General features: G+C 57.5%; 2 protein-coding genes across 3 annotated transcripts in view; both read right to left on the bottom strand.

Moving 5' to 3' along the window:
- The window catches only part of USP24 (ubiquitin specific peptidase 24), a 287,122-nt gene that overhangs the window by 19,314 nt on the left and 240,135 nt on the right, over nucleotides 1–27,673 (bottom strand). The window lies entirely within an intron of this gene.
- Nucleotides 3,899–27,142, bottom strand: DHCR24 (24-dehydrocholesterol reductase). Its single transcript, XM_056122427.1, has 9 exons — nucleotides 26,822–27,142; nucleotides 23,796–23,951; nucleotides 17,371–17,476; nucleotides 16,500–16,618; nucleotides 14,703–14,966; nucleotides 10,989–11,132; nucleotides 5,139–5,336; nucleotides 4,648–4,826; nucleotides 3,899–4,300 (listed from the first exon to the last, which is right to left on the bottom strand). The coding sequence occupies exons 1-9, from the start codon at nucleotides 27,050–27,052 to the stop codon at nucleotides 4,147–4,149; spliced, it is 1,551 nt and encodes a 516-aa protein (XP_055978402.1). The 5' UTR covers nucleotides 27,053–27,142; the 3' UTR covers nucleotides 3,899–4,146.

Raw genomic sequence — 27,673 nt, 5'->3', positions numbered from 1 at the left:
AAGATGCTCAAAGTGTCAGGAACCAAGTATACACCCTCCTTGGATTAAGGATTAAGGATGTTAGAAACCAGTACATTCATCATAACTGAAATAAACTGAAAAAGCCTGTAGGGGCCACCCACATAGAGAAGGTAGGGCATTTGCCTGGCATGCTGCTGCAGACCAGCCAAGAGTGATCCCTGAGTTAGGGAAAGCCCTGGCACCACCGGGTGTGACCCAAAGGCTTAAAATGAAAAATAAAAAAAAAACAGGAAATACATTTAATATACTGGACCAACCCTAAAGCAGACTCAATATACGTACTGGGCTACTATTGGGCAAGCTCATTTAGCACAAAGCCTATTTTCCAAACGAGTGTTGAATCACTCATGAAGTTTCCTGAATACTGAACTGAAAGCAGAAACCAGGTGCTTGCCTGGGCGGTAAGGCCCCAGGGCCTGAGGACTGTTGGCAGCTGAGGAGGGAGGTTGGGAGGGAGGCAGACTGCAGTGGCCGTCAGCTTTTCCGCTCTCCAGACGAGCCAGCTCAGGGCGTGTATGCTCATGACGGGGTGGTGCTGGGAAACTGGGACTGGCAACCATGGTCCGGCCGCTCACTCGCCTGGGTAAGGGTCTAAACCCCAAAGTTCAAAGCGTGATTTTTTACTGCACGTGTCCCAGTGTCGCTGTTGTAAGCGGACGGCTCCTAAGTCAAACTATTAGCAGAAAGGCACCATTTTTAGAATAGAAGGTGCTTCGGGGCGCACATCCAGCAGGGAGGGCGTTGGCCTTGGAAGCAGCTGACCAGGGTTCAATCCCTTATAGTCCTTTGGGCCCCTTCAGGAGTGATGTCTGAATGCAGAGCCAGGAATGAGCACTGAGCACTGTTGGGTGTGACCCCCGCCTCAAAAAAAAAATAGGGCACTCTGAGACAATAAGGGGAAAGGGGGTGGAGAGAAAAAGAGGGAGGAAGAGAGTGGACTTGAAAATGTCTGAAAACATTACTTGGAGCACTTTTTGGGGGGGCCACAGTGGCTGTACTCAGGGCTTACTCCTGGTTCTGCATTTAGGCATCACTCCTAGTTCTGGGTTCTGGACCACACTGGGGATTGAACCCCGGGTTGAATGTGTGCAAGATAAGCACCCTACCTGCTGTACTATCTGGCCCTCACAATGCCCTATTTAAAAAAAACAAAGCCTGAGCTGGGGAGACAGCACAGGGGTAAGATGTTTGCATTACACACGGCTGACATGAGTTACATCCTAGACACCATGGCGGGGAGTGAGTCCTAAGTGCAGAACTGGAAGGAGCCACTCAGGGTAAGGCCCAAATCGACACCCCAACCCTGAAAAAAAAAAAACAGTTACTGTGCCTGTTTCTTAGGGAACTCCAGGGAGGCAAGGTGGTGGTGGGGGGCATGCAGATATGATTCAGCCTTTGTAAAAATTATCTTAAAAAATTTGGGCCACACATGGCCGTTCTCCACATGCAGGAGTCGCTCCTGGCAGGCTTGGGGAACCACATGGGATGTCGGGGATCAAGCCAGGGTCAGCTGCGTGCACAGCAAGCACCTTCCCCGTTGAACTCTCTCAGGCCTCAACAGGATTCCTTGGGGATCCCTTGATTCCACAATATTCAACACTTTCTAGACTGCACACCAAATGACCACACACCGGTGGCCTAAACATTCATTTCTGTTCTGGAGCCTGGGAAGTCCAAGTTCACGGTGCTGGCGGGCCTGGCATCTGGAGAGAGCCCGCCTCAGTTTGCAGGTGGCTGTCCTGGTGGGAACCAGAGGCAGACCTCCATCTCCAGTATCTTGTTCTTGGGGTCACGTGCAAATGACAAAGCCAGGAATGAGGTCCTTATCTGTTTTGGTGTTAGGGTTGCTCGCAGCTGTGCTCAGGGATCACTCCTGGCTGGGCTTGGGGTGGGGGGACCATAGGTGTGCAAGATGACACCTCTTCTCTTCCTCTGGCCCCAGCCCTCGCTCTTGACTCTCATACATGGGGCTTTGAACATATCCCACACCTGACTCAATCACCCGGGTCAAGCACTGGGTTCTTGCTTCTCCCGTCTCCCCGCAGCCCTGGTCCACTTAGATTGGGGACACACCTTCACCGGATCACGCGATGGCCAGGCCAGACACCCCGCTCGCTGACCAGGATGCAAATGAAGGCAGGAAGGGTAGTGGCTGCACTGGAGGCCCGTCCCAAGTCACGCACACCCGAGGTCCCCGGGGACAAGCACTGACCAAGGCCGTGTCCAGTGTCCAGGTCACACTTTTATTTTACACAAGCAGCAGCCACACAGCCGCAGGGAGGTGAAGCGCTCCGGGGGCAGGCGCAGTGCCCAGCGGGGAGAGTGGGACTCGGGCCTTTTCCTCGGCCCCGAGTGGACAGGGAAAGGGATCACAGTGGCCAAGGCCGCCCCCAGGGCTGCTCCCACTGTGTCCTCCCGGAGAAGCTGGGGGCTCCTCAGGGGGCTGCACAATTGGTCCCCCAGGGCCGGGGACAGGATGGCGCAAAAAAGCTGTTTCTGGGCACGCCGAGGCTGGAGCCCAGGGGAGCTCCTGGGGGAGGCCCGGGCGGGCGGGCGGGTGGGGGGTGTAGGCAGGAGAGCCTGGCAGAGGCTGCTGGCACCTGGGGCCACCCTCTCCGCGGCTTGGGGTCGGAGCCTGGGTGCTGGGCCCTTCACTGGGACTAACCATTCCTCTGCAGAGCAGAATCATGAGGTCAGCCCCGAGCACGAAGCACAGGGCCCCGGGAACGCACCACATCCGACAGGAGCGAGTCCCTGAGGTTTCTTCTCACATCCCCCGGCCAGCCCTGCAGTCAGGGGCAACTGGCCAGGGTGCAGGCCCTGCCCGAGCGCCAGGCGTGAGGCCAGCCTGCAGGCCAGACTCGCGGCCTGGCAGGGTGGGCCTCTGGGAGGTTCTGGCCACAGGACTGGCAGCCCCCAACCTGGCAAAACCAGGGCCGGGGGATGCCCTGTGAAAGTACAGACAAGCTCCGAGGGGGTCACTGCGGCTGTCCCCGCTGTGATGAGGCTGCACGCCAGGGTCCGAGACAGCCGTGAGTCCCGGTTGGGAAAGGGCAGCTCGGGAGAGACTTCAGTCCCTGGGCAGCAGTGCAGGGGCCTCCTGACACCCGGGGCATGTGGAACGCCAGCTCTGCGCATGGGCAGCTCCCCCGCGGGTTCTGGGTGGTCCGGCTTTCACAGGCGGGGAGAGGGAGGGTGGGCCCCTTCCCTTTGGGAGGGGAAGGGAGCGAACTTTCTCTGAGCTTCGGATTTGTAAGGCACTGAAATGAACTACAGCCGGGACGTGGGGGGGACGGGGACGGGGGAGTGCGAGATCAATTGACGCCTTCCTGACAGCCCCAGGGTGGGCCCTCACGGACCTGACTCATGTGGTGCCTGCTCGGTGTGGAAGCCCACCATCCCCCTGCTGTGGCGACGTGCGAGTGGGGGAGGGAGAGGTAAGGCAGCAGGAGGGCAGGGGCGACCTGGGCCCACAGGATGGGACTTGGAGCAGAAAGCCCGGTGCACCCGGCTGGGCGTCCCGGCTCCCAGTGTCCCCTCCAGACCCGGGGGTGGCTGGGTGCAGGAGGAAGGGGCAGGCCTCCGAGGGCGGCTGCGAGGACTTTGGCACGGCACGGCAGGACTTGCCCACCAGTCGCCCTCCCGAGGCCTCAGCCATGCAGAGGCGCCTCCGTCCTTCCCCCGCGGGCTCTTCCAGTAGACCCAAGTCACGGCGAGCAACTCCGGGCCGGCCCTTTCATCGTTTCAGCCGAACCTGGGCCAGGGGACGTGAGCCCGAGTCCAGTGCGCTGTTGTCAGTTGAACAGAGAGTAGCTATGGGCGCCCCCGAGATCTGCCATCTCTAGCGGGGGGGAGGGGCAGGTGCCCGGCTCAGAGGACCCTGCCCTCAGCAGGCAAGCGTCAATACCCCTCTTTCAACAGATGGGGCGGGTGGGAGATGCCCAGAGTGGCCCAGAGAATGAGCCGGATTCAGTTCCAGTGTCTGTGCCCCCACAGCCAGGAAGCGGGGGTAGCCTGGGCGGGATGTCGGGGACATGTGGGTCAGGGGGTGGCCAAGCCTGAGTGAAGGGACGATGGGCCCGGGAAGGCCCTCCCACGGCTCCGTGTCTCTTGGGGGGCTCCGGCTCAGTGCCTCGCAGCCTTGCAGATCTTGTCGTACACCTCAGGGAAGGCATCCTGGCAGCCCAGCTGTTCCCGAAGCTTGTGGTACAAGGAGCCGTCAAACATCTCCCAGAACTCCTCCCGGTTCATGTAGCAGTCGGCATAAAGCATCTGGAACCTGTGGGGCGGGGTGGGAGGGGCTCACTCACTCACCCATGCCCCCACGACCCCACTCGGCTGCAGCCTTGGCAGCCTGGCTTGGTCTAACACCCCCAGGGACTGAGTTCAGGCAGGTGGTGCCGCATTTCACTTTTAAAAATTGTTTTTGGGTCACACCCTGAGTGATGTGCTGGGGTCACTCCTGGGTCTGCGGTCAGGAATCATTCCTGGCAGTGCTCGGGGGGACCTAACCTGGGCTGGCCGCTTGCAAGCTCTACCCGCGGCACTATTGTTCCAGCCTCTCCCGCCGCCTCCTGGAGTCCAGAGCCCAGGGAGGGTGTCCTGTACCACCCGCTGGCCACTGACCCATGCACGCTGCGGACGAACTTCTCCAACTGCCTCATGCACGACCTGGCTTCAAAGTGCTTCACGCGCGGCTCCCCGTAGGCGCCGATGTCCACGTAGAGCTCGGTCTCGTCTCCTTTGGGATGCACTAGGCCTGGCTGGCTGGGCAGGATGAAGGGGCAGAGCCAGATGGGGTAGACCTGGAGGGAGCAAGGGGGGAGGAAGATGGATGTGGGCGACAGACCCAAGCGCCCCCTCCCCACTGTCCTCCGGCCCAGAGCGAGATCCTGGCCTAATGGGAGGTTCTGTTGCCATGCCCCCGCCCTCGGGCTGCTCATAGAACCCTAAACTGAGGCAGGGCCAGGTAGGCACCTGTGTCCATGGCACTAGGGAGCAGCACCATGCCAGGCCCCGCCCCGTGCTTACACCCGACTCCGCCCCTCCCTCCAGGCCCCGCCCATCTCCACTCCAGGCCCCGCCCATCTCCACTCCAGGCCCCGCCCCACGCTCACGTGGATGTCGTTGTGGAAGGTGTGCAGGGCCTGCTGCAGGCACTTCATGGGCACCAGCATGTCCTGGACTACGTGGTGCTGCTCGTACAGCTTGCGCAGGGTCTCGCCCTGGGTCAGCTTCAGAAGGGAGATCTTGGGGGGCACCATCCAGCCAAAGAGGTAGCGGAAGACGGGGTTGTTGCCGAAGGGTATGATGTCCTGCAAGACACCAAGCCGGAGATGAAGAGCGGAAGAGCGGGGACCAGACCAGGCCGACCCGGCTCGGGGTGCCCTCGGGGCCCGGGACTCTCCCTGGTCAGAATGGGCTGGATTCTTGGCCCCGAGGGCCTGGGGCAGTCGCTTCGCTTCCCTGGGCTTAAGTCCCTCTGCTGGGAACTAGCGCTTAGCCCCAGGGGAAGGTGCAGGCTACCCTGAGCCGGTCAGAAGGGACTTGGCACTGTGGCTGAGTGGCTGAGGTCAGAGACTGAGCAGACGTAGCCCGGGGCTCCCGGGAGGCACTCGGAGCCACGGCCCCTGTGTCTCGTGGGGCCAGGGGTGAGGAAGAGCGCTTGCTGTCTCCTCTGGAGCCCATCCAGACAGTGGCTGTGCGGCTCCCCACAGGCACACAGCCGGAGTCCAGACAGGCGGGCCACCTTTCTGCCTTGGGCCTCACTTCCCTCCAGCCCGAGTTCCTACCTCTTTCTGCTCCCCGCCACTCTGCATTGCGTGTCCCTCTGCCATGAGGGTGGGCTGTGTGCTGACCGTGGCTGGGCCCCACCCCAGTGGACACTGAGGTTCCTTCCATACAGCCCAGAGTGTGCCTTCTGCACGTGCCTTGCGTGTTTCTGTGTGTGGTGAGCTGTGAGATGCACCCCGGGAAGTGGAAATCTGAACAGTGACACAACTGAAACGGGTTCCGGTCTGAGAGTCGCCGCTGTTTCTTTCTTCCTGCCCCGTGCTAGTGTGCATGCTTGCTGGCCTCCTGGACCTGCCATTCAGGAGGAAGGGGGGGCCCTGCTGCTGGGTTTAACTGGTCTGTTGTGAGCCACACAGCAGTGCTCTGCTTATGTTTAAAAGCCATTTGTGTTTTTTTTCCCTAAAAACAGCCCTCTGATCCCCAAAGTATCTTCCGGAACCACATCTCTTCCCCAGTCTTGACCTCAGGAAGTGGAGTCGTAAACCCTGCCCTGTCCCACCCCATCTTGCACCGAGGGACCCAAGGTTCTCTCTGGCTACTTTGCTAAGGATGGTGACAACCGGGGACCACCACAGCCTTGGCCCTGCTCTCCTGCCTCCCTGTATCTCCCTGTGCCAGCCGGCCCCGGGCCTCTGTGTACCACTCCCCAAGGCAGGCACTGGGACAGTGCCGTTTTAAGAAACAGGGTGGGAGTGACAGGCTAGAGGGCAGCCTTGCACGAGGCTAGCCCCAGTTCAAAACCCAGCCCTCCAGATGGTCCCTCAAGCGTCACCAGGAGTGATCTCTGAGCGTAGAGCGTCTAAGTCCTGAGCAGTGCCAGGGGCACCCCACCCCGGAAAAAAACCCAAACCCCACCCTCCCCCCCAAAAAAACAAACTGGGTCCAATCCATCCTTCCTCACTGGGCTGACTCCCACCGTCCGGGTCTGAAGGCACCTCTAAACCACATGTTCCAGAACAATCTTCCCATTTTCCACCCTCACAGCAGTCACTGGCACTGCCAGTCACCAGCTGCCTGGGCTCCAGGCCCTGAAATCCTGCCCCCGGGTGAGCTGCGCAGACCTCCTAGCAGCAGAGATTCAACTGTCACGGGGCTTCCTACGCCTGACGGTGCTGTCCTCATTCACTGCCTGTTCCAGACGCCAGGACTCTTCTTTCCTCTGCCCTCCCACTCTTTCCCGCCCCCGTATGTCCGTCTGCTCTCCATCGAGGCCAAGAGCTACTCTGTCAGAATTTCAAACCTAAGTTCAGACCCTTGACTTTTCTGAGCCAAGCCCACTCCTGACTTGCTGACAGACAGAGAAAGGAGCTAGCCCCTCCCGACTGCTGCTTCCAAGGCTCCGTGAGAGGTGCAACGACCCTGGAAACAGAAATACAACCACAAGAGCTCTTAGAAGGACAAGGAAGCATATCACCATGTTTGCGTCATTTTAGCGAGATTATCAGACAAGAAGCATGGGAATAGGAGAAATAAAGGGATAAAGCAGATTTCCTCAGAGCTGAGAGCTTTAGTGCATCAGAGAACCAAGGAGGCAAAAAAAGGCTGGAGAGACAGTTCAAAGGGCTGCCATGGAAGCTTTGATGCGGGGCCCCAGAGCAATTCCCCCCCCACCCCCAGCCCCAGGTGAATGGAAAGGAAAAAAAGTGCAAAGAGTAAAAAATATATACGAAGTAAAAAATAAATTGCAAATCATGTATCCAGAATAAGAAAGAAAACAGACAAGTCAATAACAAGGAGGGGGAGAGACTGGGGACATCGGTGGTGGAAAACGTGCACTGGTGAAGGGATGGATGTTCATCACTGTATGACTGAAACTCAAACATGAAAGCTTTGTAACTGTATCTCATGGTGACTCAGTAAGAAAAAGAAAAAACAACAACAACAAAAATAAGGAGAAACAACTTGGTTGCAATGAGGCAAATGATCTGTCTGAATAGATACTACTCAGAAAAACAAAAACCAACCCACAAGTGGTGACCAAGCATACAAAGGATGCTTCACATCATTAGTCATTAGAAAAATGCAAATCAAAAGCACCACGAGCATCCACTTCATCCACTGGGACAGCATTAAAAACCCAACACCAGCCTGGGGAGAGCCCAGTGGGCAGCGCACGGACGAGCCTTACATGCCGAAATCCGGGCGGGATGCCCAGCACCGTGAGGTCTTCTGGCCACCGCTGGGATCGGCTCCTGGGCACAGAGCAGGGAGCCCCTAACACCACTAAAGGAGTTCCTGAATCATCACACATGAATGTTCATAACAGCTTCAGATGCCTGATTCTTGTTTGAGGTGGCATCTGCCCAAACATTTATTAACATCGTGTGGCATGTGCCCAGACGGAGCACTGGCCCGCCCCCAGGAAGGAATGAAGCACCCAGGCAGGTGCTGCAAGGCTGGGGAGATGTGCTGAGAAGTGCCTCCCACAGATGACACGCGAATACCATACGGCCATCGCCATCCAACGGAGATGGCCCGTCTGCTTCATGCTTGGGCACTGCGGCATGCCCCACCTCAACTCCCACTTACTCACGGGTCCACTGTTAACCGGAAGCATCAAAAAGGGATCTGTGACCATGCTGACACACGCCAGTGTGGATGGACCCAGAGCACATTAAACTTAGGGGCTGGAGCGATAGCACAGCGGGGAGGGCATTTGCCTTGCACGCGGCCGACCCAGGTTCGATTCCCAGCATCCCATATGGTCCCCCAAGCACCGCCAGAGGTGATTCCTGAGTGCATGAACCAGGAGTAACTCCTGTGCATTGCTGGGTATGACCAAAAAAAGCAAAATAAATAAATAAAATAAAAATAAACTTAGGCGCTGGAGTGACAGTACCGCAGGGAAGGTGTCTGCATGCTGGTTGGCCCTGGGTCGATCCCCAGTACCACCTACGTTCCCTGAGTACCACGGGGGGGGGGAGGGGATCCTGAACAGAGAGCCAGGAGTAGCCCCTGAGCACCACTAGGTGTGCACCCAACCCTGCCCCTGCTCCTGTCTCCATCATGCTTAGTGAAGAGCCAGACACAAGAGTCACATACTCTGGGTCTCCTGACGTGAAAGACCCACAATAGGCAAACCCCAGCAACCAAAGCCAACCTCCGGCTGCCAAAGACAGAGCGGAGTAGGGAGGAACCACTTAGGAAAGGGCGCAGAGGTTCCCTGGAGAGATTAAAAACCTCCTGGAACTGGAGGGAAGTGGCAGCATTCGGGCCGGGGTGACTGTACAGTGGGAAGGGCACTTATTTTGCACATGGCGACCCCAGGCTCGATCCCCGGCATCCCTTCTGGTCTCCCAAGCACCGCCAGGAGTGATCCCTGAGTGCAGAGCCAGGAGTCAGCCCTGAGCACTGCCATGTGTGCGTGGCCCAAAAATAAAAGCAAGAAAATGAAGTGGCAGCATGATGATAACACTGTGAACGTCCTAAATACCCCTGGACTGTTGAATTTTAAATGGTTCACATTAGGGGCCGGAGAGCTAGTATAGGGGTGAAGGTGTTTGCTTGGTACGTGGCTGACCCTGTTAAACCTGGGCATAGTCTGGTTCCCCTTTCACTGCAAGCAGTAGGCCCTGCACCAGAAAGGTTTATTTTATCTTCACCTCAAAAAAAAAAAAAAAAAAGGACACACACAGAAACCTCGGACCCGAGCAACTTGTGGCAGAGATGGCCCGGGCCTTTGCAACAGGCCTTCTCTGCTGGGCCGCTCCAGACGGGGGCAGGCACCGTCCCTCTGCCTGCCCTCTAAGAGCTCCAGAGGTCGCCATTTTCTAGAAGCCCGCAGGAAGCACCAGGTACGAGTCGCGGTGATGGTAAATCCCAAGTCTCCCGGGACAGGGTAGGAGTGTGCCCTCCTTCCCCCTGCCCTGATGGGACGCAGAGATGATGCCATATCTGCCCACCATCTACTTAAAGCTCTCGCCACGATCCAGAGACACACACAGAAATCTTGGACCCGAGCATCTTGCGGCAGAGATGGCCCTGGACTTTGCAATAGGCCTTCTCCGCTGGGCCACTCCAGAAGGGGACAGGTACTGTCCCACCGCCCGGCCCCTAAGAGCTCCAGCGGTGGCCATTTTCTAGATGCCAGCAAGAAGCACCAGCTCCCACGTGGCCACGATCCAGAGACACACACAGGAATCTCGGACTCCAGCAACTTGCGGCAGTGATTTCTTCAGTCCCTAATTATTAAAATCTTAGCATTCGGAGAGCGCGCAGCCGTGTGACATTATACTATATCCGTAACAAGCAAGACAAAACACATTGTCTAGTAATTGTATTTTTGGCAGATATAAGAGATGGTAGGACTCTGAAATATCGAAGGTAACTAAAGTTGAGAAAGAATACTTCGCAAATTGTCTGCCACACGGGCAGGGGGAGGTGTGGAATGTGGGATAGGGATTTTTTTTTTCTTTTTGGGTCACACCCAGGGTCACACCTGGCTCTGTACTCAGGAGTTACTCCTGGCGGTGCTCAGGGGACCATATGGGATGCTGGGAATCGAACCCGGGTTGGCCGCGTGCAAGGCAAATGCCCTACCCGCTGTGTTAACTCTCCAGCCCAATACTGGGGATTTTGGTGGTGGAAAATGTGCACTGGTGAAGGGATGGGTGTTTGATGACTGTATGATCGAAGTTCAACCATGAAATTTTTGTTACTGTATCTCACGGTGAATTAATAAAAAATGAATTTTTTTTTTTTAAAAAACAAACGTTTAACTGATCCACCACTGGTTTACCACATCAAAAAAGAACTCGGGCTCTGATACTGCCTCTGCCTGTGAGGCTAGACTCAGCATCTGCCCTCTGCATGATTGTTCCCCGATGTCAAATCGCCCCCGAGAGGTATTTCATAAGCCCCTATTTAAAATATCACTGCCCTGCCCACTCAGAGCTCCGCCGCCAGTGACCGGTCACCTCCTTTTCTGGTTCTCACAGCCCGTCCCTGTTGGCCTGGCCAGGCTTCCATCTGGCCTGGAACAGTCAGTGTCCCCCAGCACGGCTGGCCTGACACCCCACTTCCTGATGGGGAGCGAAGCTTCCTCCCCCGGCAGGCCTGGCTGGGAACTAGGCGCAGCCCTGGGGCCAGGAGTCTTGGCCCTCAGGGAAGCGTGTGGTCATGCCCTTGGCCGCCCTGGCTGGGAGGCGCCACCATCCCCAGAAACCCGAGCTCACCTGGAGCTCCCAGAAGATGCTGCGCGTGTGCCGGTGGTAGTAGTGCCTCAGGGGAATGTACTCCAGGCCCTCGCGGTTGGTCTTCAGGTAGTTCTCCACGTGCTTAAAGAACCAGGGCTTGTAGTAATTGCCAATGCTGTTCAGCTGAAATGACAGAGCCATTGTGTCAGCTCACTGTGTCTGTGCGGCTGGCGGCCAGCAGACTGTAACGGCGATCCGGCGGGCGGCTGTCTGGGTCCCGGCCCGCCTCTCCACTCTTCAAAGCCGTCCTGTCTGTCAGCACCTCCACGGAATTGGCAGGCCTGGTGCACTGCGGCAGGGCGGGTGCTCAGGGCGGGTGCTCAGGGCGGAGGGTGGCGGCGTGAGGGAAAGGGGGAAGAAACCCACCCCTTCGCTAGCTCCAGGGCGACCCCAGTCTGGTCTGCTGCTCCCTCCCCGTGCGAGAACCCCAGTGTCACGGTGACATGGTCGCCCCCACGCAGCAGAGGCAGGCTGTTCCTCTGGCAGTGAAAGGTGGTCTTCCTCTCCGCACCCGATCCCCTGACCAAGAGCACATTCCCTGCTCTCCCAGGCCAAGCCCTTCGATCCTCAGGGCCCCCAGCAGTGAACGCTTGCCCCCGCCACATCCTGGTCCCGATTACGGTCTCCCTGGCCAAGGTATTGCTTGGCCAGATCTTCCTCGGTCCTGCATGGTTTGGACATCTGCCCTGGATGTCTGGGCTTCCCCAGCCCCTCGAGCTGCGGTTTCCATCTGGAAAATGAATTCTGGGCAGAGGGACCGTGGGGAAGGCAGAAGGACAGCCCCCAGCCCATTCCTCACTAGCCGGGCGACTGGTGCAGGCAGCTCTCTGCTCCTAATTGGTAAGGGACAGATAGAAATACTTGGTGGGCGTTGTTCGTGCCCATCAGAAAAGACACGCACAGGCCGTCACGTCACAGGCGCGTGGGTGGCCCCTGAGTTTTACTGGGCTGGTGAGATCCCACGCAACGGGCGCGCAGCAATTGTGGGAGGGAGTGGAGGGAGGACGGTGGGCACGCAGGGTTGAAACCGGAGCCGAAGAGCCGTGTGTCGGCTCGATTTCAGTGTGCAGCGTGCCGGCCGGGCAAAGACACCACGCGGGCCCCTGCCCGCTGAGCGAAACTTGACAGAAACTTCAGTGCAATCGAGACTCGGGGACACCTGGCGAGCCTCATGTTCCTGGGCCCATCCGGGGCCTCCGTGGAGGGCATCTCTGTCCCCAGGCAAGGGAAGCAGGAGGGCCCCTCCGTTCTGGTTCCAGCACCAGGAAAGCCACTTCCCAGCGCTGGGCCTCTGCCCAGAGCCCCCCAGAGCCCACTGCAGGGCCAGGCACATGGGCCGAATTCCCAGGTACTCTGCCAAGCTGGAAGAAAGGCTCAACGGGCTCACGAAAGGCACCTCCCCTTCTCCGTACAGCCTGCTCCTGGGAGCGGGGCCTCACTCATCCAGACGCTTTAGGTCAAGTCTGGGGGCCCACACCTGCATCACGTGGCACTGCCCATGACGGCCTCTGGGTAAGGCTTTGGTCCCTCAAGAATCTACCGGGCCGGGGATAAGGCAGGAAAAAAGTTGTACAGGGGTGGAGAGACACAACAGGAGCAAGGCACTTGCCTCGCATGCAGCTGACTTGGGTTCGAGCCCCAGGGGCCCATGTGGTTCCCTGAGTCCCGCCAGGGGTGATCCCGAAGCACAGAGCCAGGAGTCAGCTCTGAGCACGGCTGGGTGTGGCCGTCAAACCAACAAACAAAAACGGGCTGGAGACATAGTACCGGGCTTAAGGTACTTGCCAGGGCTCACCCCGCTTTGATCCCCAACAGAATATGGTTCCCCGTGCATTGTGGGGTACAGCTCTGGAGATCTGCTGAGCCCCACTTAAGAGGGATCTTTCTCCATAAACAAACAAACCCCCCACCCCCTAAACTCTGCATAATCCTATGCCTGACTAACTCTAGTAGAGCAGATGGCCAAGAGGACATTGATTTCACTGCGCCTCTCCCTCAGTTTACCGACCCAGTAGCTGCAAAGGGTTTGCCTCAGTGGAACTCCTCTGGCTCAGCATCCTTGCTGCGGTGCTAGAGGCCAGGTTGGCAGAGTCGGGGCCGGGCAGCACCAGGAAAGGGGGCGCCCTCCCTGTCCGTAGGTGACAGATCCTGGAAGCTGACACAAAGGCCATAAAACCTGGAGTCAGGCCCCCACCTCAAGTGTCCGGCTGGTGCCAGCCATGTGGCCTCAGGAGTCCCTCCCTGAGGGCCTCGTTTCCTTAAACGAGAGGGGATGGTGCTAGGGGATTTCAACTCTGTTCCAATTTTAACTCCGGGGCTCAGACACAGCCTCACACACTCAAGAGAGGCAGCGTACCCCTGAGCCCTGTCCCTCCGCCTTTCTGATTTTAAAATGAATGAAGTAGAGTCTCCTGCCCCCGCGCCTGGCTGTCCTCGCCGGGGCCCCTTGGAGGGGAACGGGTTGAGTTTTCCTCCCCGCCCCGAACAGGGCTCCTGGCAGCCGAAGACCTCCAGAACCAGCCACCACCATGCTGAGACCACTCTCCACACACATGAAGGTACCGGCAGAGGAACAAAGGCATGCGGGTCCCGGGGCTGAGATCTCCAAGCCTACTCGGATCGGGGCTGAGCATCCTCCACCCAGATCCTCCAAATTTCAGTAGGCGGGGGTCACACCCACCAACTGGCCCCCTGGCGCCGTGTAATCCCATCAATGGCCAAGACTCAGAGACTATAAAACCCAGCTCCCAGAAGTGCACGGCTGCATTTGTGGCTGCGCGACATCTTATCATCTCATTCCTACGTTGGACAAACTGGCAGGCTACCAAATGTAACCTGCCCACACGGCAGAGTCTGGCAAATTCCCCGTGGCGTACCCAATATGCCAAATACCAGTAACAATGATAGGTCTCATTCTCCTAAAGAACATTGAATATGGCACTTTCTTAAAAATCTCAGGGCTAGGATGAAGGAGACGTTACTGGGGCCTGCTCGAGGCAATCAACGAATAACAGGATGGTCGTGATCGTGATCATGAAGTAGGTAGGTATCTAGCAAGTATCTGGAAAGTGCCTATCAGGCTTGGAGCTCAGGGATCCCTATGGGCACAGGGGACCCTATGGGATGTCAGGGATCAAACCCAGGTTGGCCACGTGCAAGCAGCACCTATCTGCTATACGATCGCTCAGGTTCCATATTTTGGAATTTGTAAACTTAAAAAAAAAATTCATGTCTCATGGCTCAAAATGAAAATCAGGTGACCAAACACTTCAGCTATAGTCAGTCGGTCCTAGACGCTGGGTATCGTCCATCTTTTCTTTGCTTCTATTTGTTTACACCTGCAAGTCCCTCATAATGAGCTCATCCTCCCTACATGGAGAAAATCACCAAGACTGCGCTGGGGGTGGTCTGGATTCTGTTCTGGTTCTGGGTGCCAGGGGTTTGCCACTCTGCCCCTGCCTGGCCCGACCCTCACCCCAGGCCCCGCTCTGCATTCTGAAGGCAGAATCAGAAGCGATCTACAACCAGACCGAGGCTGTGTCGTTTCACAGAGGTTCACACGAATGCCGGGAGCCTCAGTTTCCAAAATGGGGATCGGGGAGGGGCAGACAGGGGGAAGACAGGCCTGTGCAGGCCGCCATGGGGGCTCAGGAGACATGGCCCTCAGCAACCACGCCGCCGCCAACATCTCACCTTGCTGGGCTCGGCCTCGTCCGTCAAGACCCCCGTCATGATGACGGCCTCGTCCAGGGAGTAGAGCAGCCCCTCCACGAAGTGGTTCTCCATCCGCTGGGACTCGCGCGCGAACCGCTCGCAGATCTCCTCTAGGCCCCGCACAGGCACCAGCCGCAGCTTCACGTACTTCTTGGCGGGGATGATGCGGATCTCGGCGGCCACCAGGAAGCCCAGAGTCCCACAGGACCAGGGCACAGCATAGAACAGGTCCGAGTTTTCTGACTGTTGGGGGGATGGGGAAGGGGTGACACGTGCCAGAGAGTGAATGCTGGGCCCCGTCACCAGGCTGACCTGTCCCGTCACCCACCCTGGAAGCCGGCTGATGGTGCTCCCGGGGAGTCCTCCCGCTGAGGCCTCCATGTGCCCTGTGAGGGCTTTGACACTGACCCTCCCTCCCCCGCCAGGCACTGCTGGAGGGAGCCTGACCCCTCTGCCAACCAGGGGCTGGAGCGAAAGCACAGCGGACAGGGCATCTGCATGCAGCAGATTCAGGTTCGATTCCCGGCATCCCATATGGTCCCCTGAGCACTGCCACGAGCAACTCCTCAGTGCAGAGTCAGGAGTAACCCCTGAACATCGCTGGGTGACCACCCCCCCAAGAAAAAAAAACAGGAAGGAAAGAAAAAAAAGACCCCCAAAAGGAAGGAGAGGCCATGTCCCCAATCTGCACAGGGACATTGAAACACGACAGAGACTTCTGTCTATGGTGGCCCCCACCCTACCTCGCCTTTACAGGGCAGGTAAGAACAGTGCAGCTCCCAGAGGGCTCCCTGTGGGCCAGTAGTGATGCTCGGGGATCAGGCCAGATGCCAAGTGTCTGACTCAGCATCCCCTAGAGCACATCACCTGGTCCCCCTGTGGCACCTCGCCTGGTCCCTGGCAGCACCTCACCTGCTCCTTCCAGCCCATTCTAGCCATCACTTTCTTGCACTGGTACTAGTCTTAGAAACAGACACCACTATCCACCTGGCCCCTGGGACTGAGACTCTGGTCCCCACAAAGCTCCGCGAGAACAGAAGCGGGTGGGTAGGGGAGGGCAGGTAGTGGCCCAGTGCAGCCATGGCCCAGAAGACTCTGAAACAGCAGACGTGGTCCCCGGAGCACAGACCTGACAGGAGACAGCGCCATGGCCAGGAGTACCCAGAGGAGACCTGGCAGACGCGTCTCAGATGTCAGCCACCTGCTAACCCACAGGCTGGAGTTGAGGGAAATGCACTGGATCAAGGCGACTCTGCGGGGTCTTGTGTCCAGGCCCAGAGGCCCTCCCTCTACCCCGGGATTCCAGAACAGGCCCCGACCTCCCATCCTAGGATAGCTGGAAGGACAAGACGAGACCCGCCCTGACTTCAAGGCTCCGCCCTGCTGCTCACGGTGGGGAAATTCCTCCTACCTGTGCCCCTTGGGGGCAGCAGAACTGTCTTTCACTCCTCCGAAGCAGTCCCTTTAATGCTTAGCCTGGGGGGCCCCAGACTTACTACACCTACGTCCCCATTTTCAGGAAACAATAAAATACTCTGGGTGCCCCAGCCTGAGATCTACCTTCCTTAAATGAACCAACAGGAAACACCCCTCAACTGTACCTGAAACTCCTACTGTCTCGGACAGAACCAGGCGTAGCCCCTGAGCACTGCGGGGTGTGCCTCCCCTCCTGCCCCCTCCGTCCCTGCCCCGAAAGCAGTTCCTTGGAGAAGCGCCCTGACGCCATGGGCAGGCTGGTGGGGTCTCCCCCGCCCCCGTCCCTGACTCGGAACTCACGGGTGTGCAGCGCACGAAGCTGCCGTCTGCCAGGACCAGCTCGTAGGCTGTGCAGATGTGCTGGAACAGGCCGAACCTGTGGGACGATGACTCGATGCCAGTGCCCATGATCAGCCCCCCTGTGGAGGAGACAACACGTGTCACTGAGCCAAGGGTGCAGGCAGGAGGGGAAGGGGTGCGCCAAGGGGGACAGCAGAAACAGATTGTGCCCTCGGGACAGCTGGTCTCTGGGGGTCTGGGGAGCAGGAGAGGAGGAGGGGCCTTGAGGCGAGTGTGACGGGCGGGAGACCCACCGGTGGCACTGGCGCTGTCCCTGCTGGCCGGGTGCTACCTAGGAATCTGGGTGCATGCACCTTAACAGGGAGCTGGAAGGATGGAGCACAGGCTCCGTGTGCAGACGGCCCCGGTTCAATCCCCGGACTGGCACAGCTCCTCACGGACGCTGGGAACTCCCCAGCCCCCAGCCTGGAGGGGCCCCTGAGCACTAGCAGGTATGGGCCGACCACCAAAGGAAAAGAGGGGGAGCAATGAAAAGGGGCGTGACTGTGTCCCGCTGGAATGACTACGGGCCCCGAGGGCACCTCCTTTGCAGAATAAAAGACTTTGGGGGCCAAGAATTCCCTGGGAGCACAGAGAGATCAGCGTGTCCTGAGGGCAGAACTGGAGCAAAGAATGCAGGCCAGGGGATAAATAAAGGTGGGTGTCACTGCCGGCATTCAGAGGGGAAAGGGAAGGCACTGTGTGCCCCTCTCCGGGTCAGCCAGCAGAGGCAGGGGCTCTCCTGTCCCCAAATGACAGAGAAGCGAGCCCCGAGCCAGCCGGTAGGGGGACCCAGGCGCCCAGCGCTGCTCCTGGGCCAGTCGGTCCTCACCCACTGTGAGGTCATCCAGCTCGGGCAGCACAGGCAGGGTCCAGCCAATGGAGGTCAGCAGGGCAGTCACCTGACCCATGGTCACCAAGGGCTCCACGCGAACAATCTAATGGCATGAGAAGAAAGACACAGGTCACAGGCGGTTTCCGGGCCTAATAGAGGCTTTTCCGAGTCACCTATTTTTGACACCGGGACTCTGAGGCAGAGAGCGGCAGCACAGGGAACAGAAACTCAAACGCATTCCAGCTGTGCCCTATTGGAACCTCCTGACCCCAAAGGTGTCCCTCCAAATCTTCCCACCCCTCATCCATGCAGGCAATATGTAAAACTTGTGTCAATTATTTTGAAAGACATCTTATAAAGAATAAAATCATAATGCAGTGGAACTTATAGATGCAAATGTATATATAACCACAAATCCATAATACACAGACATGTAGCTAGATACGAGTGCAAATCTACACACGTGGCAGTGGCTCAGGGGTTACTCCTGGCTCTGCATGCTGGCCGTCCTCCACAGTTGGTAGAACATTTCCCTATAACATCTCACTGCCTTTCATGACAGCTAACGTCTCCAGCTCTGGCTCTGCCAGTGTTTCATCTCATGTTTGCAAGGCTAATGGAGGAGGGCAGTGCAGACACACCAGGGCCTTATCTGACGGGGAGGCCAAGAAAGAGCCCTCAGAAAGGCTAACAGGCACCAGGGCCTCTGGCTTCAGCCCCCATGAGCCAGACCGGGAACCCTCACGAGTCACTGGGGAGTGCACATTGCCGTGTGTCTCAGCAGCCTGGCCTGAACCCTGGCAGTAACCAGCCCAAGGTCAAAAACCACCTGAAACATTAAGACCCAACAGGACCTAACTGGTCCCCCGCCGGGGGACTCAGCAGGCTCCCACAGCCAAGCTCAGGACTTCGAGGAGCTGAAACTCCCCAGCACCCAACAAGGTAAAATGCACAGGAGCTGAAGTCCCAGGGGTGTTACCCGCAGGCAGAAGCAAGAACATTCAACCGCTAACAAGAAGAAAAATCCACCGGTGTTGATAAAACAGAACCTGCGGTGCCAGGGAGTATGTGGGCCACCTTGGAGGGCCATGCCTGGCACTGTGGGGGGACCCTCAGCCGACCCACTACGCAAGAGCTGTCCAAGGAAATGCAGTTTCTTCCTGCAGAAGGAAAACGAATGGAAAAGTAGGCCTGTGTGATAAAATAAAGAGAGGGAACTCTGGGCCATAAATAAGACTTTTGCTATTATTTTGAAAGACAACTTAGGAATAAAATCATAATGTAGTAGTGGGCTTATACAAGTGAATTTATATAGAAGTACAAACTTATAAATGTATACACATAGATAAGAATACAAATTGATACATCTGGCAATAAAAGCAGAAAGGGAAGAGAGAAAAGGAAGTTTACTATTTTTGGCAGGGGTGGTGGGGCGGTGAGATTCCTTTTGGTTTACTACATCTGGTGATGCTCAGGAGTTACTCCTGGCTCTGCACTCAGGAATCACTCCTGGTGGTACTGGGGGACTGGGTGGGACGCCGGGGATTGAACCTGGGTCGGCGGCGTGCAAGGCAAACAAACACCTTCCCCGCTGTGTTATGGCTCCAGCTTCTATTGTAAGTACCTTATACACACCTCAACAGGGTCATCTCCGTGCTGCCGTGAACGTCTGGCCCTCACACCAGGCCCCTAAAACCCCTATAAAGCTCGGGAGGTTCATGGTTTAACAGCAGCTCTTTGACCCCGGGCTGCTGAGACCTTTAGAATTTGCTCAGTGTACCAGCGTCTTGCTCTAGTGAGGCAACTCTGGGTGGCTGTTGGGTAAGGTCTGTTCTGGCAAGAGACTAAATGAACATGATCAGAAAGATGGGGGTTTTCAACCCATAACCTCCATTCTCCTGAGAGAGAAGGGAGCTCGGAGACAGTGCTTTGCTGTGAGGTGTTGGGCAAACCCTGGCACGGCTCAGGGCTCGTTCCCCATCTTTCCTCAGGGTCTACCGTATGTGGTGGCAGGGGTCGAACTGGGGTTTGGCCACCTGCAAGACAAGCGCCATATCCCTGCAGTATCTCTCTGGGTCCTTGAAGACAGAGTTGGTGAGCCGCACTCCGCCATAAATGGGCCACTTGTCAGGGGTTTGTGCCAGTTCCAGGCTGGTGGAGAAGTGGGGGTCTGGGGAGGACCAGTGGTCCACGCCCTCCCCGCTGACCTTCGCCTACAGGCCTCCTGGACCCTTTATTACACCCGTTCATTATAAGGCAGCATGCGGGTACCACGTCTCCCTGAGTTCTGGGAGTCGCTCCAGCCAATCAATCGAACTTGCTGAAGTGGTCATGAGGCAGCAGATGAACTTTCCCCGCAGCCTAAAGTTCAAAAGAGGTCACGGCAGCACACACATTCTGGTCGATCGTCACGATCATGTCAACACTGGGGTTCGTGGGGGGTGGACGGTGGGGCGGGGCAGTCTCATAAAGCACTAACCCGGGAACTCTAATGCTCCCCCCAGTCCCTGAGAAAGCACTGTTAGAACTGAGCTGAACGGCAGGACACACAGCGGGTGTCTGGAGAACTGCTCGGTGTGAGACTGGAGGAAATGTGATGATCAGGGTACCTGAGATTTAGAATCCCACTTAAAAGCAGACTGGGGCTGGAGAGAGCCCAGTGGGTAGGGAACTACCTTGCACCCCATAGGCTCTCCCAAGTGCACCAGGAGTGATTCCAGAGTGCAGAGTCAGGAGTAACCCTTGACCCTCACCAGGTACGGCCCCCAAATAAGAACAAGCAAAAGCAGACCGTGATGACAAGAGAGATAGTAGGGGGTGAAGCTCTTGTTTTGAATGCCGTGAGCGTGGCTTGATCCCCAGCACTATATATTGTCCCCCGTGAACTGACGGGGGCACTTCCGTGCAGAGCCAGGAATAGGCCCTGAGTACCACTGGATGTGCCAAGCCCTGTCCCCTATCGCTAGACAGTGGGGAGGGGACATAAAACCCAAAACAGCTGCTAGCATAACAAAGAGTTCTGGCTAAGAAGCCAGCCACAGAATTAAAATGGAATCAGAACTTGCTCAGTAATTAGAAAAGATAGAGAGGGAAAAAGAAGAAAACAAAGAATAAATGGGAAAAATAGAAAACAGGGCCGGAGAGAGAGGGCAGTGGGTAGGGCACTTGCCAGGCGCATGGCTGATCACATGCAAAGAAATACACTTTAAATATAATGATCCAAGTAGATCGAAACTCAGAGAATGGAAAAAGACATCACAAGATTACAAATCAAAAGAAAGTCGGAATAGCTTTATCAAAGTAAACTTCCTAAGCAAAATATATAATTAAAAAAAAAGTCATTTCATCATGATAAAGGGATCGATTAATTCAGAGGACACTAATTACATAACTTCAAACCTTGACAGCCCTGCAAGATATATAAACAAAATCCACAATCATGGGCAGACTGCCAATGTCCTTCTCAATCGCTGATGTAAAAGCAAAGACCTAGTAAGGTAAAGGTGCCTGCCTTTCACATAGCTGACCTGGTTCAATTCCTGAAAGGGAAAAAAAGAGAGAGAGATGGACAGAAACAGAGAAAGAGACAAAAGAGGAAGGAAGGCAGGAAGGTAGGAAGGAAGGAAAGAAGGAAAGAAGGAAGAAAAGGAAGTAGAAAGGAAAGAAGGAAAAGAGGAAAGAAGGAAGGAAGGAAGGAGGGAGAGAAGGAAGGAAGGAGGGAAAGAAGGAAGGAAAGAAAAGAGGAAAGGAAGAAAGGAAGAAAGGAAAAGAGGAAAGAAGGGAAGAAGGAAGGAAAGGAAGGAAGGAATAGAGGAAAGAAGGAAGGAAGGAGGGAAAGAAGAAAGGAAGGAAGAAAAGAAAAAAGGAAAAAAAGGAAGGTGGGAAAAAAGGAAGGAAGGAGGAAGGAGGGAGGGAGGGAAGGAAGGGAGGAGAGAGGGAAGAAAGGGAGGGAGGGAGAGAGGAAGGGAAGGAAGGAGGGTAGAAAGGGAGGGAGGGAGAGAGGGAGGAATGGATCCAATAATGTGGGGAGGCCAAACAGGTAGTATAGAGGGTAGGGGGCTTGCCTTGCATGCAGTCGAGCTGGGTTCTATCACCAGCACCCCATATGGTGCCCTGAGCACTCCAGAGTGATCCCTGAGCACTGCCAGGCATGACCCAAATCTCTCCCCTACCTCCCCAAACATGGTTGGGTGCACATGCTGTTCATGCAGGAGGTCTCAGATTCTATCCCTGGCACAACATGGTTCCCCCTGAGCAGCGAGCCAAGAGTGGCCCCTGAGCATCACCAGGTGTGGCCCCAACACAACAACCACCAAGCGGAAAAGAAATAATACCAATGGTAAATAGACACAAGAGGAGAAACTCAATATTGTGAGCTACTGGAGAAATGCGTGTGAGGCGCCACTAGCTCCAATGAAGACCAAGCACATTTATCACAATGGGAAATGAACCGGTACATTTTTTATTTTTATTTTATTTTTTGCTTTTTGGGTCACACCTGGCGATGCACAGGGGTTACTCCTGGCGCTGGAGCGACAGCACAGCGGGTAGGGCGTTTGCCTTGCACGCAGCCACCCGAGTTCGATTCTTCCGCCCCTCTCGGAGAGCCCGGCAAGCCACCGAGAGTATCTTGTCCGCACGCTAAAGCCTGGCAAGCTCCCTGTAATGTATTCGATATGCCAAACACAGCAACAACAAAATCTCACAATGGAGACGTTACTGGGCCCACTCGAGAAATGCACTCAGGAATAACTCCTGGCAGTGCTCGGGGGACTATGGGGGATGCTGGGAATAGAACTCAGATTGGCCACGTGCAAGGCAAACGCCCTACCCACTGTGCTATCACTCCAGCCCTTGATAGTCATTCTTGGGCACAGAAAACCTTCGACTACTTTGGAAGACCACCTGGCAGTTCCTTGAAAAGTTAACCACACGTCTCCCACCCGATCTGGCCCCCTCATCCTCTGTGCTGATGCAGGAGAAATGAAAGCAAGTATCTCTGAGCATATGCCCGAGTGCTCTTAGCCACGCTACTTGTGATGGCCCAAAGTTGGACATAACCAACGTGTCGACCAAGAGGGTGAAAGGGAAAATAAAGTCTGATGCAGTCACACAAGGGAAAACTACCCAGCAATGCTTTACCCCCTCCTCCCAGACGTGCCTCTGTACAGATTAATCTCAAAATAATTAGGCTGAAGGAAAGAAGTCCAAAAAGCAGTGTGTCCTGCATGATTTGATTTGTGTAAGATTCTTAACACGCACTAATTTAGAATGACCAAAGCAGGTCACAGCTTGCCCGGGGAAGGGAGGGGCCTGTGCAAGGGAAGGAAGCTCTGAGGTGACCGCCTTGATTCACGGTTTAGATTCCAGGAACGGTGTTCCTGGTGCATTCCTGTCAGATCGTACACTTGATACACAGTTCACAGATCAAATGGATGTCAACAGGGCTATTTGGGGGAGAGAGAAGGAAGGCACAGAAGGCCGAGTAGATTGACCAGGGCTTCCTAACCAAAGCCACCATGTGGCTGTAATTTATTTAAGAACTCTCTTCTACAGGATGCTGTGTTGGTGTTGAGTTGCTGGAAGGACAGGAAATAAGGGTTCAGTGGGCCGATCGCATGTTTTGCACGCTGGTGGCTCAGGGGAGATTCCCCAGCACTGCCTGGCTCCCCAAGACCACCCAGGGTGATCCCTGAGCACAGAACAGGGAGGAGTACCACTCGAGCACTGCTGGGTGTGGCTCAAACACCTGATCTTCCCACCCCTCAAAAAGCAAACAGAAATAAAGCTGTAATTTGGAAAAAAAAGGAAATTCACGATACAATTTCCCTGTGTTGTCTTTGCTTTAAGCTTACTTCCCGTTTCTAAGGCCAGGTTTCCAGAATCGGGATGACAAGATGTCTCTAAGTGGATGTACAAGTTCTGCAGCTGAGAAGTGCCCCTAGGAGCAGGGAGCCAGGGCTAGCTGCCCGGCCACCTCCGCAGCTCATCTGTAATGTTCCCGGGAAGAGGGAAACAGGCTCACTTTGCCTTTCTGTTGGGGGCTAGGGGTGGATTTCACCACATCTGGTGGTGCTTAGGGGACCATACGAGATGCTGGGGATCAAAACTAGGGTCAATCATGTGTAAGATTAAATGCCTTAACCCCTGTACTACAGACTCTCTCTCTCTCTCTCTCTCTCTGCTTCCCCATTCCTCTCCCCTCCCTATGGAACTGCTAACAGCCCAAGAATCCCCTTGGTCTGCCCATCCGTGAGATGGGGTGACCACCAAGGTTCTGGAAGGTGGGACCGGTGGGCAGAACCTTCTGCAAAGACCTGGGCCCACGGGTGTGATGACCACTGCAGCGAGTTGGCTAAAACCACCTCCCACTGCGCGTCCTGCACCAGGGCCAGGCCCGCCCATCGCCAGCTGCCTCTCACCTGTTTCTTGGTGTCCACCTCCAGAATGTCCATCAAGTTGATCATGATGTTTTTGTGCGTCTTCTTGTACTTCCCGACGCGCAGCGAGACGGTGAGCCAGCCGGGCCGTCCCGTGCACATGAAGGTCTTGCTGCCCTGTTCCTTCCATTCCCGCACCTGTAGCCCAAGGACAGAGTGGGAGCGAGGTGAGCCGAGAGCCCGGAGCGGCCAGCCTCCAGCCCTGCCTGTCCTCAGCCCAGGGGGGCTGAACTGCTGTGCTCATCCAGGCACGGGCCTGCCCCCCTGCAGTTTCCTTCCGGAGCGCGGTCAAAAGAAAAGGCAAAGTGTTCCCACACCACAAAGGGAAGAACGAGGACACGGGATGAAAGTGCTTTGAATTCACTCCCTCTAAATGGCAAGTTCCGAAAAAGACTTGTCCTGGGAATAACAGCTAGACAAGGGATCAAGTGATAATCACTTTCTCAGTGTGCCCCATGTGCAGAGGTCTCTGTCATACCCCGTTTCACGTACTGCTCATTACACCCCAAGAAATCCGGGTGACCGGCCTCCTTTTATGGATCAGAGACACAGAGGCAAAAATATCGTGTTCGAAGTCATAAAACTAGGGGAGGGCACAGCCCAGACCCAGAGCCAAGGTTTGGCAGGATGATTTACAGCAGTAATCCTCAGACTAACAGCCGGCGCCGAGTGGTGGGTGCCCGGCCTGTGCTTAAGTGTTGGTTTATATTAACTCAAGTGTCACCGGGAGAGGAAGGAAAGGGGCCAGAAAGGGGGAAGAAGAGCTTTGGTAAAGCCTCTGCCGGAACTGGCTGGAACTGGCTGGAGCACCAAACCCAGAGAATCAATGGATCGGGAGGTGGGGAGGGACAGCTGTGGCCTAATGCCCTAGGTCCCTGTCACCTATTTCCCAACCTCTGTTCATAGGGCAGTTCCCGAGGACCCTCTGACCCTTTAGGGGGGTTGCTAAGCTGCTTGGCTGTCAGCTACAACCTGCTGTGCCCCCACCTCCCAGAGATGGCCTCCCAGAGAATGAAATCCCACCCCCCACCCCCACCTCCCCAAAGGCCAAGCCCTGGATGGCAGAAGCATGGAAAGACGGAGAGAGAGGGACTAGTCTTATCCCCGGATCTCACAGGACCCCAGATCCTGAAGTTGTTCTTGGTCTATCAGTTGCGTTTCTAACTACTTGTGGCTCAGAGTCAGCGCAGCGGAGGCTGCACTGAGCTCACCTGGAGAAGCGTGCAGGGGGATTACCCTACAGTCAAGGGTGCCCTGGAGCCGGGGACTCCGGGGGTGGGGGTTCCGGTGAGCAATGGGTGAAGCGATGAGTGAGGCGGCATGACCGAGCAGGCTCACCCCTGCCAGCTCTGCAGCCCCGTGGGGTGGGTGATGCACAGGGGGTGGAGGGGGCTGCCACATTCAGGCTGGAGGGTGAGGCACGCCAAGGGAACGCAGACACCCTAACGCCACTGGATTCCCATGAGAACCAGCCGAGATTTTGCGAGGGAGGCGATGCCGCACAGAGTGGCCTCTGTGACATGTACAAGCTGCGTAGAGGCGGGTAGGGCCCAGGAAAAGGGCGATTAGTCAGCAGCTATTACAGCAGCCGGGTATGAGGCAACAGAACCAGAACTGCAGGTGGACGGACAGACGGAGGGACGGAGACGGATGGGAAGAAATGTGAGCGCTCAGGCTCGGACACCAGGCCCGTCTGGTTCCCTAGCTCAGCCCCCAGCGGTATCAGGAGGGCCCCGGACTTACAGTCCGAGTCTCACTCTCCCCCACGGGACAGGTTTCAGACCTTCACACGTTATCGTGTGAAGGTCAGAAACAACGGACACTGGAGGCACAGTTCCTGCCTGAACTGTCCGCCCTGAACCCTCTGGCTGAGTTTTAGGCAACTTTAAGCGCTCCCTGGACTGCTCGGGGCCAGGCTCCAGAGCTGAGTGGGACCCCCGTGGGACCCCAGCTCCCATTCTGGCCCAGCAGGTGAGCAGAGAAGTCGAATTCGTGGATAGCACTAGGAAGGAGGAGGACCCTGGGCAGGGTCTGGGGCCGTGACCGTGACCAGCCAAGCCCGGGGCAGTGGAACCAGGCACTTTTGAGACTATGCAACTCCCATGGGAAGGTGGGTTAAGGGGCAGAGGGCGGCGGAGGCCGGACTTAGCCATCCTTGGAGGAGCTTGGGATCTTCAGAACATCGCCACCTCCAGCCACCTCACACAGGGCTGGGACTCAGAACTTACACCTGCAGGAGGGTGGCAGCGGGAAACAGAAGCTCTCTGCAACCCGACACCAGTCCGAGTGGAACCTAAAACGGGGGCAGGGTCCAAGCCAATGCCAGGACCCGGTGCCAGCCCACAGCACCGCGCGCGTGTGCGTGCCAGGAGGGTCCTGTCTGACAGTGGGGACAGGGGCAGCGGCTCGGGGTTGCTGGAGAGAGGGAGAAGGGGATGGGGGCTCCCAGGGCCGGGTCCAGGAGGGAGCTCCGGGACCGGCCCAGATGCCAGGCTTTGCCAGCCCAGCCAGGTGCCACCTTCTTCCCTCCACCCGCCGGGTCTGCGAGAGGCGCGAACTCCCAGCTCCAGCCCCCTCCCCCACCCCGACTTTTCCCACCCGTTTCCCCAGCGGGAGGGGGCCAGCTCCACCTCCCGGAAGCCCTCCCTGCCAACAGCCCGGGTCCGGTGGGTGTGCTCCGGGCGCACGGGTCCCCCCACCCCGCCACCTCGGGGACCCTCTGCTTGCCAGCCGGGGCGCGGGCGAGGCGCACGAGGCGCACGAGGCGGCGCTCTGCACGGCGTCCTTGCTCCCGAAACTTCGCGGGGCGCTGCGTGGAGCCCCTCGAGCAGCCCCCCGCCCGCCCCACGCCCTCCCCGTCACCCCCGCGGCGGGTCCCGGGCCCTCCCCGGGGAGGCGGGCGGTGGGATCGCGGCCCGGGGCGGGGGGTCCGCGGCGGTGCGGCGCGTGCCCGCGCGGCGGCCGACCCCCGCCCACCCCCGGCCGGCCCGCTAGGCGCGCTGGCCCACCTGCTTCTGGATGTCCCGCACGCGCTGCTCGTGCAGCCTGGGCGCGCTGCTCAGCCGGAAGACCACCCAGGCGCGCACGTAGTAGTAGATGTCGAAGATGAGCGAGAGCGGCAGCAGGAAGAGGCACACGAACACCCAGCGCTGGTGGATGAGCACGAACTCCAGCCCCTTGACGCGCACCCAGAGCAGGAAGAGCAGCGCGCACACGGCCAGCGACACGGCGGGCTCCATGGCTGGGGCCGCGCTGCCGAGGGGCCGCCGGCTGCCCTGGCCTGTCACCGCCGCCGCCGCCCGCCGCGGCCCGGGGGGTCGCCTCGCCGCCTCGCGATTGGCGCAGGGCGCGAAGGTGCGGTGGGCCGAGACCCGGCCGGCGGCCAATGGCGGGCCGCGCCGGGGATCGGACCAGGAACCCGCCCTTGTCATTGGCTGCGCCGCGCCGGGCGGCTCCGCCCCCTGCTCCGTGCCGACGCGCGCGCGCGGGGAGGGAGGGGGCGGCCGGGGACCGACCCGGGCTCGGCCGGGGTCAGCTCGCGCCCGCGGCCTCCCCGCCCGCCTGGCCCTTCCTCCGCGACCCGGCCCTCGCTCGCTCGGTCCTCCCGAATCTTGACCGGGGGTCCCGGGCGCGCCGGGGGTGGGCGTGGGAGGCCGGCCCTTGAGGGCCCTGGGTCTGGCCACGCGGCTTTCCGATCGCGCCCAGGGCTGGGGGCGGCGGGCGGTGGGCGCTCGGGAACCCCCACGGAGCGGGGGAGGGGATGCTCGGTGTCGCCCCAGGTTGGAGCCGCCTGTGGCCCTGACCTCGAAGGCACTTTGGGAGTGGACCTTTTTGCCCGGCCGTCCCCCTCTGCAGACTGG

Source organism: Sorex fumeus, unplaced genomic scaffold (assembly GCF_029834395.1).
Source record: "Sorex fumeus unplaced genomic scaffold, SorFum_2.1 ptg000045l, whole genome shotgun sequence".
NCBI classification, from domain to species: domain Eukaryota; kingdom Metazoa; phylum Chordata; class Mammalia; order Eulipotyphla; family Soricidae; genus Sorex; species Sorex fumeus.
The sequence above is the reverse complement of the archived record's forward strand: the minus strand, read 5'-3'. Positions and strand labels throughout refer to the sequence as shown.

Excerpts from the sequence above, each read along its gene's own strand:
- DHCR24 (XM_056122427.1), bottom strand. The coding sequence starts at position 27,052 with ATGGAGCCCGCCGTGTCGCTGGCCGTGTGCGCGCTGCTCTTCCTGCTC. Across the intron at positions 11,133-14,702 it reads ACGAGGCCGAGCCCAGCAAG|CTGAACAGCATTGGCAATTA; the intron begins GTGAGATGTTGG and ends CTGTCATTTCAG. Across the intron at positions 4,827-5,138 it reads CCTTCCACAACGACATCCAC|GTCTACCCCATCTGGCTCTG; the intron begins GTGAGCGTGGGG and ends TGCTCCCTCCAG.